At 42.2% G+C, this 16227-nt stretch overlaps 1 protein-coding gene across 6 annotated transcripts in view; it reads left to right on the plus strand.

The window, feature by feature from the left end:
- The window catches only part of WDR33 (WD repeat domain 33), a 107979-nt gene that overhangs the window by 78111 nt on the left and 13641 nt on the right, over positions 1-16227 (plus strand). For all 6 annotated transcript variants that reach the window (XM_042994169.1, XM_042994168.1, XM_007093103.3 and 3 more), the window contains exons 8-16: positions 6085-6211; positions 8784-8938; positions 9027-9105; positions 9570-9680; positions 10459-10553; positions 10754-10840; positions 11308-11447; positions 12044-12196; positions 13093-14163. In XM_042994169.1, coding sequence (XP_042850103.1) covers positions 6085-6211; positions 8784-8938; positions 9027-9105; positions 9570-9680; positions 10459-10553; positions 10754-10840; positions 11308-11447; positions 12044-12196; positions 13093-14163 — 2018 coding nt within the window. The remainder of the gene's footprint in view (positions 1-6084; positions 6212-8783; positions 8939-9026; positions 9106-9569; positions 9681-10458; positions 10554-10753; positions 10841-11307; positions 11448-12043; positions 12197-13092; positions 14164-16227) is intronic.

Below are 16227 nucleotides of genomic sequence, written 5' to 3' on the forward strand. Positions count from 1 at the left end.
TGAATGGTTCTATCCTGAAATTCTGGACCTTTGAAATGATAAAAATTAGTATAGAGACATTCATTTGGGTTAATGGTTACAGTTGATAAGCTGTGTGTTTGGGCTTCAATCATTTTTCTGTGAGAGAATAATTTATATAAAATTAAGCTTCTATATATAGCACCCAGCTCACAAAACCTGAAATATGCAACTTCATTCATTCATACTGAGTCTGAGAGCTATCCGAAAAAGTGCATCCCCACTGAGGTTCTGAAGCACATCTTCCTGGGACTGCAAGCACTGGTTAGTTCTGTATTGAGTGACAAAGGCACTAATTAGTATCAGTCATTTCTTAAGATTTGAATAGAAAGAGACCAAAGGCAGTTGCCATTAAGTAAAGTAATAAAAGAACATGTTAAAAACTTCAGGCAGTACAAGAGTAAATGCCTACTTTTTCCCATAGCATTTCTTTTCCCTAAAAAACTATTATCAGCTACGTTTTCTTTTGTACAAATTGGATGAAATTACACTTTGCTTTTCTGCTTATATTTTTTTAAAAGTCAGGCTTATTGAGGTCTAAATTACACATGGTAACATTCACCCTTGCTAGGTATTCAGTTCTATGAATTTTGACATATACCATAATGAAGATATGTAACATTTCAGTCCCTTCAAAATGTTCCTTTCCTTTGCTTCATTGTTGTAACCACCACCATAATCAAGATATAGAACATTTCCTTCACCCCCAAAACGTTCCCTCATCTTGCCTCAGTTTAACAGCTGTACTGTTTTCAGTTACATGGATTTACCTTAATTTTCCTAAGTAACCCCTCATTGATTGATGTTTGGGTTGTTTTCAGTCTTGGGAATCAAACAAGGAACAATAAATATGTTTGTAAAATTTTGGTGTGATTTTACAACTACAGACACAGGTAAATTTCTAGGAGAATTAAGGCTATAACATTTTTTTAAATTTAATTTTTTATTTTTTTAAATTTACATCCAAATTAGCATATAGTGCAACAATGATTTCAGAAGTAGATTCCTTAGTGCCCCTTACCCATTTAGCCCATCCCCCCTCCCACAACCCCTCCCGTAACCCTCAGTTTGTTCTCCATATTTATGAGTCTCTTCTGTTTTGTCCCCCTCCCTGTTTTTATATTATTTTTGTTTCCCTTCCCTTATGTTCATCTGTTTTGTCTCTTAAAGTCCTCATATGAGTGAAGTCATACGATTTTTGTCTTTTTCTGACTAATTTCACTTAGCATAATACTTTCTAGTTCCAAGCATGTAGTTACAAATGGCAAGATTTCATTCTTTTTGATTGCCGAGTAATATTCCATTGTATATATGTACCACATTTTCTTTATCCATTCATCAATCAATGGACATTTGGGCTCTTTGCATGCTTTGGCTATTGTTGATAGGGCTGCTATAAATATTGGGGTGCATGTGTCCCTTTAAAACAGCACACCTGTATCCCTTGGATAAATGCCTAGTAGTGCAATTGCTGGGTCATAGGGTAATTCTATTTTTAGTTTTTTGAAACAGTTCCATACTGTTTTCCAGAGTGGCTGCACCAGCTTGCATTCCCAAGCCTGTAACATTTTGATAGATTTGACCAAATGGCCTCTCCCAAAATTGTACCAGTTTACTTTCTGACCAGTAATGGATGACAGTGCCTATTATTCTCTTATTGCTGGGGTCACCAAATTTAATTTTTGTTACTCTGATAGAAAAATACTGCCTAGCAAAGTAACTTGCATTCAGTGGTGGGTTTTTTTCTCATTTTAAAAACATCAGAAAGTTACCCACACACAAAAATCTAACCTATGTGATTTATGGTTAAAACCACACTGTAACATTAGAGGAAATATGAACACTTCACCTTTGTTTCTGTGATCTCAATATAGTTTTCATTTGCTGCTTATTCATATTTCTGTACTTACACATGAACATTTTCATAATCACCCCTGTGGTATATGCACCATTTATACATATGTTATTTTGCTTGCTAGTTTAAAATTCACTTTATTTCACGAGCATTTTCCTTTGTTCCTAGAATCCTTATTTTAATAGTTGTATGTTCTTTTTTTTGGCCATGACACAGTTCGCTTAATTATCCCACCTCTAAAATTTGTTCACACATTTTCACTACTTTCAACAAGGTTTCAAATGCCATCTCTTAAATATAAAAGTTAAAAAAAACCTTTAGATTATTTTCTTAGGATAAATTTCTATTAGTCTCCTTGTTCTGGATCTAATTGTGTCAACACTGACATGAGAGGGTACAATTTTATCATTTGAAAGCATTTTTGTCACTTCATTGGAAATTTAGTAACATTTTTTTACTGAAGAAGGAAGCGATTGCAGATCAGCGTGCTTCTGCGCCAGGGTTAAGCTATTTATTTTTCCTCCTTTTCATTTGAAAAAATTGTAACAATGATACATGCTACTTGTAACCATTTCGTATCCACTTTCCAGAGGTAATCAGTCTACTGCTATTTAGTAAATTAAAAATTTTAGTTGATTTTTTTCTCAATAGATGATTCATGTGTTTCAGTATTTAAAAAGTACCAAACAATATACAGTGAAGTCTCCTTACTCATTTACCTCTCTTGGAGGCAATTAATGTGATGAGATTCTTGTGTTTTCTTTCAGGCACATTTTGTACATTTTTGAGCAAATGTTTGTGTGTGCTCTGTGTGTGTGTCTTTTTAAGCTACAAATGTAATTAGCATGGTGCACATATTATTTTGTACATATTTTCTTAGGTAACTTTTATTTGTGTTTAATAAAAAAAATAGATTACATGTGCATATAGTTAAAAATAAAATAATGTAAAGACTTGGATACTTGCCTTTCCATCTGTTCCCTGTCTGCTATCTTTCAGTGAGTCTTTGTGCATATAGAAGCCAATAGAAAGGGACATGTTTTCTTTTCCTCCTGTAACTCTTAGACGAACCTTTCCACATCTAATGGGGCAATAGGCATTTAAGAGCTATGGCTTAGGGGCCAGCTCCCTGCATTCAAGATGTCTGCTCTGCCATATATCAGCTGTGTGATCATGGGCAAGTTGTTCAACCTGTTTGTAATTTTCATATGTAAAGTATTAGTATACATGCTTTGCTTAGAATAACTAATAGTGCCATACAGATGTGCCTGGGTGGCTCAGCCAGGCGTCTGACTCTTGTTTTTGGCTCAGATCACAATTCCAGGGTTGTAGGACCGAGCCCCTCATTAGGTTCCGTACTGAGCGTCGAGCTTGCTTAAGACACTGTCTCTCTCTATCTCTCTCTGTCCACCGCCACCAGCCCCCCCCCCCACCCCATGCTCTTACTCTCTTAAAAAAAAAAAAAAAAAAAAGAATAATACCATACATATAATAAGTGTATATGCTTGCTAATAGTAGTATTTTTATTTTATTATTAAGGACAATGACCAATAAAATAATATCCAAGAATCAGTTCCAATCAGTTGAATTTTTATTAGTGATTTGTCTGGATATGGGTAAATTTGTTTAGCAGAAAAGGATAGATGGGATTCCTCACTTGGCTTGGATTCTACTTAAATACATTGTAGAAAACTTCAGAAAACAAAATCAAAGCAGCTAAAATATATTTTGTTGTTTCTTTTTTATGAACTGATAGGGTTTTCTTTTTTCTTTTTTTTTTGCATATACTTCTTTAAACATATACTATATAGACTAAACATATAAAGTGGAGGCAATATCAAAAGTATCCCAGAAAAGGCGAGGTTAGAGGGGGCTGCTTAGAGTATGAACTTTTTTTTGCACAATGCATCGTATTTTAAAAGTGTTTTCTAACGTATTTTCCAAATTTGGCTAAAATACACATGTATCTATACATAATACTTGATTTTGGGTGATAGTGGCCCATAAAGTTTTTTTAATTTCCTGGCCATATCTTAGTTGTTAATGACATTAAACTTTCTTAAGCCAAACAAGGGGCTGGGGGACTGAAGTGTATTTCTATTCAATATTACCATGCTCAGTTCTTTTTCTTAATAAAATCAAAACAACAATAAAATTTCCCCTTTCCCACCTTCGGGTCCCATATATAAAATTATGTATGTTCATTATATATATACAGCACAAAACATTACAAAAAGAAAATATAAAAACAAAACACACAGGAATAAGAATCACCTTAATACCTCTACTCATCTTAATAATATTTCTGGAAACAGTTTGGTGTCTAGACTTCCTGCATTTTTTCTCTAGATAGGCTTGCATACACTCATGGTCTTAATTTATCTTTTACATTCGTGGCATCAGGAATACTGCACACACTGGTATTTTTGAGATTGTATCATGAACATTGTAATTACATCGTTAAATTACTATATTATCATTTAACAGGTGCATCATATTCCATTGAGCCCATATGCCATACTGAAATATATTTTGCAATATGTTTCTGGAGGGCATTTCAGAATAAACTATCAGTTAACATTCTTGTAAATAAATCTTTCTGTACATCCATTATTTCCTCAGGATAAATTCTGAGACATGAGGTCATTGGGTCGTAGGATACGCACATTTTTCAGGCTTCAGTACACATTGTTAAACTGTTGCCCAGGCAGTTGGCATCTTCTTACATGCTTGCCAGCATGGGGTCTTGTTTTTAAAGTTCCTGCTTATTTGAGATGCAAATCCTTCTTTTCTCCTCCTTCCTTCCTTCCTCCTCCTCCTCCTCCTCCTCCTCCTCTTCTTCTCCTCCTCCTCCTCCTCCTCCTTCTCCTTCTTCTCCTCCTCCTTCTCCTTCTCCTCCTCCTCCTTCTCCTTCTCCTCCTCCTTCTTCATTTACTTTTGAGAGAGAGAGCACGAGCAGGGGAGGGACAGAGAGGATCCTAAGTGGTCTCTGCACCGTCAGCGCAAGCCCGACAGAGGGCTCCATCTCACGAACTGCAAGATCATGACCTGAGCCAAAATCAAGAGTGGGACGCTCAACCAACTGAGCCACATGGGTGCCCCAAATCACTCACCTTAATTGGTGCAAATTTACTTTCTACTGCCTCTGGAACCATCTCTTCCTTCTTCCCTACCTCCCTCCCTTGATATTCTTCCATATCCTTTCTCCTTCCCACCTCAAACTTCATAGAAGCTGGATTTGGTCTTGATTAGAGAGGGAGCTGTTTGAAATACTCTCTACCTCCCTTTTCACCTGCTTTGTAGTGCTGTATAAACTGCTCCTGAGGCTTTTTCTGGATAGCACTGATTTTTTAAAAGCCATAACTAGTTTCTTTGAGTTCTGTAAATTGTGATTCTGACTTTAGTGAGTTTTAGTATCAGTTAATGTGTTCCACTTGTGAAGTGACCTCATGCTCTAGCACTGTGGTTGAGAGAACTATTTCTGGAATCCTGTAGACCAGGTTCACATTCCAGCTCCTGTTCTCGTTGACTAGCTTTGGAAACTAGGACGTCTTAGTTAACCCCTCCAGTCCTTCTGTTTCTTTACTTCCCTTATAAAAAGGATGTAATGATCATATCTTTCTCAGGATTTTGTGAGGATTTCAAGAGGTGATGCTTGTAGTAAGCACTAAACAGAGTAGCTGGCATGTGTGTGAATGACACAGGGATTGTTTTTCTCATTTTGATTTAATCAAATTCATCAATTCATTTCAATAAATGGAATACTTTTCCTACTGCCACATCTAGAAAATGCTGGTGTGTGAATCTGAATTTAGGACTTTTGATCTATAAGGATCATTGTGAAGTGGGAAAACCTGGAGTGAACGGCAAGGATCGTGCCCAATGATTATGATCGTCCTGCAAAAACATAAAAAGCTTTAAATATGGGGCTTGGGTGATGCAGCTTCCAAAATGCTTTGACTGGCCCTCCAGCAGGTAGGCAAGAAGATGAGCTTAGTTGTAGGAGAAGAGGAATAGTTCCTGTGCATCGTGACCTTGGAAGAGGTTGCTGTATCCAAAACTCGAAAGACCAAAGAGTCTTTTCAAAAAGATTAATATGACAGTACTAGGATCAAAACTTATAATAGTTTTGTCTACTCTGGTTTAAATTCAGTGGAGTTCTGCTTTAAATGTGTGACTGATTAGGTTTTATCTTAATTTGTTTCCCACAGGGCATGGTGCAGATGTGAAATGTGTAGACTGGCATCCAACAAAAGGGTTAGTTGTTTCAGGAAGTAAAGATAGTCAACAACCAATCAAGTTCTGGGATCCCAAGACGGGGCAGAGTCTTGCAACACTGTAAGTGATAGGAACCCTACCTTGGTCCCTAAATGAAGGGGCACAAGGCTGCCTGTATTCCTTAACTTTGAGCCTTCTTTCCCACCATGTATTCTTGAAAATCTAGGGTAGACAACAGATGGACTCGTACCTAGAGTCTTCTTATTAATTAAGTGTGGTTTCTGTTCTGCTATATGTATCTAAATGTAATTTGGGGATCCTGGGGGTGGGGGTGGGGAGGAGGAGGTGGTTCTCGCTACCCTAGGTTGCCATGTCTCACGATGTACCATTTGGTATATGGAGCTGATGTTGTACCACTTACTAGACATACCCCAGGCCTCTCCATCTTGCCACATCTGCCCACCTCGCCACATCTGCCCCAGCCCTCTCCATCTCGCCACATCTGTCCATCTCGCCACATCTGTCCCAGCCCTCTCCATCTTGCCACATCTGTCCATCTCACATCTGCCGCAGCCCTCTCCATCTTGCCACATCTGTCCATCTCACCACATCTGCCGCAGCCCTCTCCATCTTGCCACATCTGTCCATCTCACCACATCTGCCCCAGCCCTCTCCATCTTGCCACATCTGTCCATCTCACCACATCTGCCCAGCCTTCTCCATCTCGCCACATCTGTCCATCTCGCCACATCTGCCCCAGCCCTCTCCATCTCACCACATCTGCCCACCTTGCCACATCTGCCCCAGCCCTCTCCATCTTGCCACATCTGTCCATCTCACCACATCTGCCCAGCCTTCTCCATCTCGCCACATCTGTCCATCTCGCCACATCTGCCCCAGCCCTCTCCATCTCACCACATCTGCCCACCTTGCCACATCTGCCCCAGCCCTCTCCATCTTGCCACATCTGTCCATCTCACATCTGCCCCAGCCCTCTCCATCTTGCCACATCTGTCCATCTTGCCACATCTGTCCCAGCCCTCTCCATCTTGCCACATCTGTCCATCTCACCACATCTGCTGCAGCCCTCTCGATCTTGCCACATCTGCCCACCTCGCCACATCTGCCCAGCCGTCTCCATCTCACCACATCTGTCCATCTCGCCACATCTGCCCCAGCCCTCTCCATCTCGCCACATCTGTCCATCTCACCACATCTGCCCCAGCCCTCTCCATCTTGCCACATCTGTCCATCTCGCCACATCTGTCCCAGCCCTCTCCATCTCGCCACATCTGCCCACCTCGCCACATCTGCCCCAGCCCTCTCCATCTCGCCACATCTGTCCATCTCGCCACATCTGCCCCAGCCCTCTCCATCTCGCCACATCTGTCCATCTCGCCACATCTGCCCCAGCCCTCTCCATCTTGCCACATCTGTCCATCTTGCCACATCTGTCCCAGCCCTCTCCATCTTTCCACATCTGCCCATCTCACCACATCTGCCCCAGCCCTCTCCATCTTGCCACATCTGCCCACCTCGCCACATCTGCCCCAGCCCTCTCCATCTTGCCACATCTGTCCATCTCGCCACATCTGCCCCAGCCCTCTCCATCTTGCCACATCTGTCCATCTCGCCACATCTGCCCCAGCCCTCTCCATCTTGCCACATCTGTCCATCTTGCCACATCTGTCCCAGCCCTCTCCATCTTTCCACATCTGCCCACCTCGCCACATCTGCCCCAGCCCTCTCCATCTTGCCACATCTGCCCACCTTGCCACATCTGCCCCAGCCCTCTCCATCTCGCCATATCTGTCCATGTCACCACATCTGTCCCAGCCCTCTCCATCTCGCCACATCTGCCCACCTCACCACATCTGCCCCAGCCCTCTCCATCTCACCACATCTGTCCCATCTCACCATATCTGTCCATCTCGCCACATCTGTCCATCTCGGCACATCTGCTCCAGCCCTCTCCATCTCACCACATCTGTTTAGAGAGAAGTTTCCCCTCCAGTTTTGAATCCATTCTCATTTTTTGTCTGAGGTGCTTATTTCTGATGCAGCCTCATAATAAAGTTTTGTCTTTGAATTATCTGTTGACATTCATATTTAAATGGCTATGTTACTAACATGTTTTTGACGAAACAGCTGGATCCTGGTCCTTGTGACTGGGAAGGGAGGCAAATCCAGAGTGAGGGGTTGGAGCAAGGCTGCTTTGCTGCAGACTGCAGTGGCTGCAGCCGCTGAAGGGAAATGTGAGCGGTGCTCCTTGCAGGCCTCGACTGGTTGCGGTGTTTTTAGTTCAAATTAACCCTCAAACTAGCCTGTGCCCCTTTTTTATGCTTTGTCTTAATGAGGGGAACTTCACTGAACTTTGAAAAGTTAATGAGATTTATTGAATATTAATTTACATGCTCAGGTGCTTCCCTGCTTCACAGATCAGCTTCCCTGTACAGTTGAGGTTCTGTTGCTATTTTAGTTGGTTAATGAAAACTATGCTTAGATAATGGATGTTATTTCTGTCATTGACCTATTTCTTTCAAGTGTACTTTAACTGTGGTCTCGTGCTGTTACATGCTTTACAGACCTCTTGCCGTCTTGACCCATGTCCTTTTTAACCAAAATGGCCATTGTATGGATTCATACTTGTTTTAAATTCTGACAGATTATTTCCTTGGTACTTTGTTTCTAGTCACGCCCATAAAAACACAGTAATGGAAGTGAAATTAAATCTCAATGGCAATTGGCTGCTCACCGCATCACGTGACCACCTCTGCAAACTTTTTGATATCCGAAACCTGAAAGAAGAGCTTCAAGTCTTCCGAGGTCACAAGAAAGAAGCCACAGGTCGGTGGCTGTGGCATGCTTCTCATTCTGTCACCACTAGTATGCTGAGATGCTGACGACTTTGCCTTCCCCCACGTTTGTTTTACAGCTGTGGCCTGGCATCCTGTTCACGAAGGACTATTTGCCAGTGGCGGGTCCGATGGCTCTTTGTTATTCTGGCATGTGGGGTATGTAATACTTACCATGTAAAACAGTTGTATATTTTATGAAGAGAGCTCCCAAAAGTATAGAACATGGTATTTTGTGTTTTTTTTCTGAGTATTCCTATGTCCTGTATCAGAGTCTTCCTGCAGTTTTCAATTCTGTAAACCCAGCTTGGAATAGAAAACTTAGCACCTTCATTTTGGATGTGGAAACCATTAAAGGAGAATAAAACAGATTTCTTTGATTCTTATTGGTGAAATCATTCTTGAAGCATTTTTCCCTCTGAAGTGCTCTTTGAATCAAAGATTATATTACTGATGACAAATCAGTACCCCTGAAACATGTGGAACTGACCAGATTCAAAGTAAAAGGCTTTGGTAGCTTTGTGTTACAGTAAAACAAAATGTCTGTGTGTGTGTGTGTGTGTGTGTGTGTGTGTGTGTGTGTGATTTTATTGAAAAGACTTCTTTCTGTGGTGCTATTACAGGGTAGAGAAGGAAGTGGGTGGGATGGAGATGGCCCATGAAGGAATGATCTGGAGTCTGGCGTGGCATCCTCTTGGACATATTCTCTGCTCAGGTTCAAATGACCATACTAGGTAAGCTTTATATCAAAAATAACAAGGAATTACTGTGTTTATAGAGCTGCAGAGAAGATATATATTTATTTTTATTGATGTATTAATTCGTGGTCCAACCTCTTTTTTATAAATTTTTTAAAATTTAATTTTGAGAGAGAGAGAGAGAGAGAGAATGAGAGGGGGAAGGATAGACAGAGAAGGAGACAGAGAATCCAAAGCAGGTTCCAGGCTCTGAGCTGTCAGCACAGAGCCCAACGCAGGGCTCGAACCCACAAACTGTGAGATTATGACCTGAGAGCCAAAGTCAGACTGAGCCACCCAGACACCCCTTTATGAATTTTTTAAATCTTTATTTATTTTTGAGAGAGAGAGAGAGACAGAGAACATGAGAGGGGGAGGGGCAGAGAGAGAGGGAGACACAGAATCTGAAGCAGGCTCCAGGCTCTGAGCTGTTAGCACAGAGCCCGACATGGGGCTCGAACCCATGACCTGTGACCTGAGCCGAAGTCAGATATTCAGCTAACTGAGCCACCCAGGCGCCCTTGTAGTTCAACATTTTTATAGTGATTTATAAATATGTATATAATAATAAGGAGATAGAGTATGGAGTATGACTTTGTTATTCAAATTTTGTTCTGCCTTCTTATAAAAAAAAAATCATTCAACATTTTAAATTTTTAGAAGAAAGGTGTTTAAAACTTTATTGCGTTTACCCTGCTTGGTATTTGTAAGTGCCCAGAAATATACCAAAACTATGCTCCTCCCCTCGCCCCTCCAAATGGTTTTGTTTTGACAGCAAATTTTGGACCCGAAACCGACCAGGTGATAAAATGCGAGATCGATATAATCTCAACCTATTGCCTGGAATGTCTGAAGATGGAGTAGAATATGGTGAGACCCTTGCACATTTATTGTTCTTTGAAATCTGATATTCTTTTATAAAAGTGTTATTAGGTATGGATAAGATTATATAAAACTAATTTCAGTTTTACAGTTTATTGAGTGATAATTCATTTTTATAAAGTGTTCATTTTATTGGACTACTATGTTTATAAAATCTCTATTGACAATAGATGTATTTCTATTTGTAGATGACCTTGAACCTAATAGCCTGGCAGTAATTCCAGGAATGGGAATACCAGAACAACTAAAACTGGCTATGGAACAGGAGCAGATGGGTAAGAGACATTGTACCTATACGTTTTATTTTTATAAAATTTTTGGAGACCTCTTCTATTTTCTTCTTTTTTTAAGTTTATTTATTTGTTTGAGAGACAGAGACAGCATGCACAGGCAGGGGAGGGTCTGAGAGAGGGAGAGGATTCCAAGCTGGCTCTGAGCTGGCAGCCCAAAGCCCAGTGTGGAGCTCCAACTCACAAACTGTGAGATCATGACCTGAGCTGAAACCAAGAGTTTGGACCCTTAACCGACTGAGCCACCCAGGCGCCCCTGGAGACCTGTTTCTTACCTTCATGGTGCTGAATTATTTTGAAAGTGCCCAAATGATTTATGTTGAGACATGTTGATAAAAGTCATCGAATTATCTATTACATGTTATTTAAAGTCTCTTCTAAAAATGCATTCACGGATGAAGTAGCCACCTTCTCTTATTTCCTTGGCTAACTGCTTCTTTTTATGGTTACAGGGAAAGATGAGTCAAATGAAATTGAGATGACAATTCCAGGTTTGGACTGGGGAATGGAGGAGGTGATGCAAAAGGATCAGAAAAAAGTTCCTCAGAAGAAAGTTCCATATGCAAAACCTATTCCTGCTCAGTTCCAGCAGGTGAGTAACTACCAGCAGCCCCCTCCTCCACCAGGAGGTTCTGCCTGCTGAGGCTTTCTTGCATGTTTTCATCCGTGGAAGGTCTTTCTGCACTACAGACTTCTTTGGAGTATTCTTAGACAGAGTTCCCATCTGCTGCTCTGCATTCGTGTGGAGTTCGTCATGACTCTTGTAGCTCTTTGATTCTCACCTATGTCTTACTGTCCAAGCCATCAGAGGAAAGAGAAGAGAGAAGCATGGAACAGAGAGAGTATGTTGACTCTCCTCTGCGTTGTCTGTCTGTCTTCTACTTTATTTGTCTCTGCAACACAAAGTGCCTGTGCCCTTTTGAAGATGTGGGCAGACTTTTCATTCTTAATAACACATAAGATCTTATAGTTTTTATTAAGTTAGTAATTTCTACCTGGCAATGTGCTTGCCTAACTCCATTCTTGTGTCACTAAGAAGGAGCATTAGAAATAAAGGCAGTGTACCAGGTGAACTGACTTCTTTTCAGCAGGTTGGAATGAGCCAATGACCTTACAGAATGGTTTTCACCTTCTCTCATTATAATATACACACTTAGGGTATATTTTAATATTCTCTTCTTTCCCAAGGCGTGGATGCAAAATAAAGTTCCAATTCCTGCCCCAAATGAGGTACTGAATGACAGAAAAGAGGACATTAAATTGGAAGAGAAGAAGAAAACACAAGCGGAAATTGAACAAGAAATGGCCACGTTACAGTATACTAACCCACAGCTTCTGGAGGTGTGTGATGCTCTTTAGCGGAGGGTTCAAGATGATCTAAGAAAGTAGATCTTTCTTAAAAGACATTTATTGACATGCTCTTAAGGAGAGGGGATGGGACTCTCAGATGGATCTGACGAACGCCACCATTTCTGTTTTTCTCATTTTTTAATTGAAGTATAGTTTACATACAATGTCACAGTTTCAGGTGTACAACATAGTGATTCACCAGTTCTATACCTTATGCTGTGCACAGCATGATAAGTGTATCATCTGTCACCATGCAACATTATTACAGTATTAGTGACTATATTCTCAATGCTGTACGTTTTGTCCCTGTGACTTAATTATTTTATTAACTGGAGGTTTGTACCTCTTAAACCTCTTCCCCTATTTTGCCCATACCCCCACCCAGCACCACCATTTCTTATTGCTACATTAGGAAGCTAGTTTGTGAAAGAATTCTGTTTCTTAGACTTTGAAACCAGATCAGTCAAGCAGTGAGTCGAACTAAGTTAAAGGTACCTTTTTCATAGAAAAGATAAAGCCAGCATAGTTTTAACTTGAATTCATTTATTTACCCACAGATAAAATAATTTTTCTTTTTCTGTCAGCTCTAGAGCAGGTGATTTGCTCCTTTTTTTTTAACCTTTGAAAGTTAGCAAGAATGATAAAGAACTAGTAAATTATTGGATATGAATAATTCTGACTATTGTTTCCCAGTATTTCAAAAGAAGGTGCTTACATGCTCCCAGAATACCTGAATGTTGTATGGATTGTAGTTACTGTGGAGTGTTGGGAGGTCGATGCCTTATGTTTGTATTGAGGCTCTCCCAGTGAAGTAAGTGATAGCAATATTGTCATCGTTGAGGGCTGCGGCATATTTATCAGTGTGTTTGTTCTTCCTTTCTTTCCAGCAACTTAAAATTGAAAGACTTGCACAGAAACAGGCTGAGCAAATTCAGCCTCCTCCTTCATCTGGCACTCCTCTCCTCGGACCCCAGCCCTTTCCAGGACAAGGTCCAATGTCTCAGATTCCTCAAGGTTTTCAACAACCCCATCCATCTCAGCAGATGCCAATGAACATGGCTCAAATGGGGCCTCCGGGGCCGCAGGGACAGTTTAGACCCCCTGGACCCCAGGGACAAATGGGACCACAAGGTCCTCCACTGCATCAGGGAGGTGGGGGGCCACAAGGATTCATGGGACCACAAGGGCCCCAGGGCCCACCCCAGGGGTTGCCGAGGCCTCAGGACATGCATGGGCCCCAAGGAATGCAAAGGCATCCTGGACCTCATGGCCCTTTGGGACCTCAAGGACCACCTGGACCACAGGGTAATTCTGGTCCTCAAGGTCATATGGGGCCTCAGGGTCCACCTGGCCCACAAGGTCACATAGGCCCCCAAGGCCCACCTGGTCCCCAGGGTCACTTGGGCCCTCAGGGGCCTCCTGGTACTCAAGGTATGCAGGGACCACCTGGTCCCAGAGGAATGCAAGGACCTCCTCACCCTCATGGGATCCAAGGTGGGCCAGGGTCTCAAGGGATCCAAGGTCCTGTGTCTCAGGGACCTCTGATGGGATTGAATCCAAGAGGAATGCAGGGTCCTCCAGGCCCCCGAGAGAACCAGGGTCCTGCTCCCCAAGGGATGATGATGGGCCACCCGCCTCAAGAGATGAGAGGACCTCACCCTCCAAGTGGACTGCTGGGACACGGCCCTCAGGAGATGCGAGGCATGCAGGGGCCTCCAGCCCAAGGGTCCATGCTAGGCCCTCCCCAGGAATTGCGGGGGCCTCCAGGCTCACAAGGTCAGCAGGGGCCGCCCCAGGGCTCTTTGGGGCCTCCACCCCAGGGTGGCATGCAAGGGCCCCCTGGACCTCAGGGACAGCAGAACCCGGCAAGAGGGCCACATCCATCTCAAGGGCCAATACCATTCCAGCAGCAGAAAACAGCTCTGCTAGGTGATGGGCCTCGGGCCCCCTTCAATCAGGTATTATTTATTTCTAACTTCTAGGCATTACACATTGGGAAAATATGCCCTGCACAGAAGTGGCCCTTCCAGATGCTATGGGAAGCCGTCACAGTTCGTATCAGGGGCTCTCAAGTAGTGATGGTGGCTTGAGAGTAGCATCATGGCTGAAGAAGCAAATGAGAATAATTAAATGGACCATTATACATAATGTAATATGAATCTTTTCAATAGCAGTTATTCCAGAAAAGATCAACTCTTAGTTTAGTACAGTTCCTAATTGTCCCTGGGGCTAAAAGAGCTGTGACCCTGAGGAAGAGGCGTGGATGGCTTTGAGCCTGTCAGGCCTCCCCTTTCTGGGCTCTTCATGTTGTAGCCTGGTGTTTCACGGGCTGGTTTGCCTGCCGGCTCTACTCTTGAAGATAGGATGGAGTATGTAACTCACAAGTTTACAGCAGACTCTGATCTCACTATTTTCATTTCAGTGAATGCTTTTAGAGACCTCTGAGCCCGGAATTGTGCATTCTCAAATGATGCATCTTCAAATGATGACCCTTTGGACAAAATTCTGTTCAGGGTTTTAGCTCACATGTCAATTTACTGGAGGGAATATTTCTGTAGACATTTTCTGGGCCCTTTTTTTGATGATTCTGTTTTGTTAGCCAAGTTTTATTACCCCTTGGCTGGGCTTGTGCTTTGAGAGGAGGGCTCAGGGTTCATGGGGGACTTAGAGAAAGACTGCATGAGCATGAATGGATTTGACAGTGTGGCTCTGTGGTTTTTATATTTTTCTCCGTTTCATAGTGTGGAAGCATTGTTTGGGTGTGAACAACTGGGTTTGTGTCCCTGAAGTCAGTTGTGGACCAAAAGTGAGTGAGTGAGCGAGCTAATGTTGACCCCCTGGGTCTTCACTGGGAGGTACTCGATCCACTTGGAGAGGATGTGCTGCTGATGCTGCATGTGCAGAACACGGCCCGTTTTGCTTTTTCAGACACCTGAGAATCTGTCACATGAAGATGACCGTAGGGTCTACTGAATTAAAATAGCTAAATAAGGTTACACGTTACCCTTCTGTAGATCTCCCAGGATTTAGAGGTGTCACAGTAGCAAAGAACCCGATGGTAGTTGAGTTCCTTTCCAGAATCTGTTGGGCATGTTTTAGAATTTAGGATGAGTGGAATAAATCTAGGTTGATCGTCCTTAACTGCCCTAAAACTGGAAGTGTTATAGATTTTATTAACACACAGAGCATTTGTGTGTGTTTACAGTATCAGTTACCTAACCTTATGGTAATGAATTAACTGCTTTCATTTGAAGGACAAAAATAGTGATGAACTTTAGCTACCACATTATGACTGAAATTATAAACATGTCAGATTTAAGAGGATAGGCCTGAGTTTCTGGGACAGTTCAGTAAGAGTTTTTATCGTATCAAGTAGTGACAGATTTTATACATGAAAGGCGTAATGGTTCTAAAGACTCATTAGTTGACCTAAGGAATGAGTGTGAAGGTTTGATACATTATAGGACATTTCAAATCTCAAGAGTTGCCTGATAAACATCTTTGGTCATATTTTTTATATGCTGAAATTTGACTTTCTTCACTTTGATGAAGCCAACTATTTAAACCCATTGTGTCAGTTGGTTTAATTTAGTGAAATTGCTTTCTGGTGCTAAAGTAACAGCTTGAGAGATGTTGATAAGAGCAGTCTTTGGGTCAGGGGGAGAGGAAACAAAGGACGGAAATTACTGGTGTTGAGTTAATGGTGGCCTTGTAGCCGCATGCCACATGTCCTGTCATGGCTGCTCTTTCATGGAGCTGGTTTGGAATGTGCAACTACTGTTTTCATAGTAGGTCCAGCCACCAAATGCATTTTTTATATAAAGGAATTTGTTAAGAGACCTGATCCAAGGTCATTGGACAGTGTGGAGACTCAGAATTTAGGCGTGGCTGGGTAAAAATGCAGAGTCTTGGGGACACGCTGGAGTGAACTCTGGGGTTCCCGAGCGCAGGGACAGAGGATCAGAGCAGCAGGTTTGTGTCTGCAGGGACCTAAGGAGTCTGGTAGGGTCCCAGGTGATTCA

The sequence above is a fragment of the Panthera tigris genome, chromosome C1 (genome assembly GCF_018350195.1).
Source record: "Panthera tigris isolate Pti1 chromosome C1, P.tigris_Pti1_mat1.1, whole genome shotgun sequence".
NCBI classification, from domain to species: domain Eukaryota; kingdom Metazoa; phylum Chordata; class Mammalia; order Carnivora; family Felidae; genus Panthera; species Panthera tigris.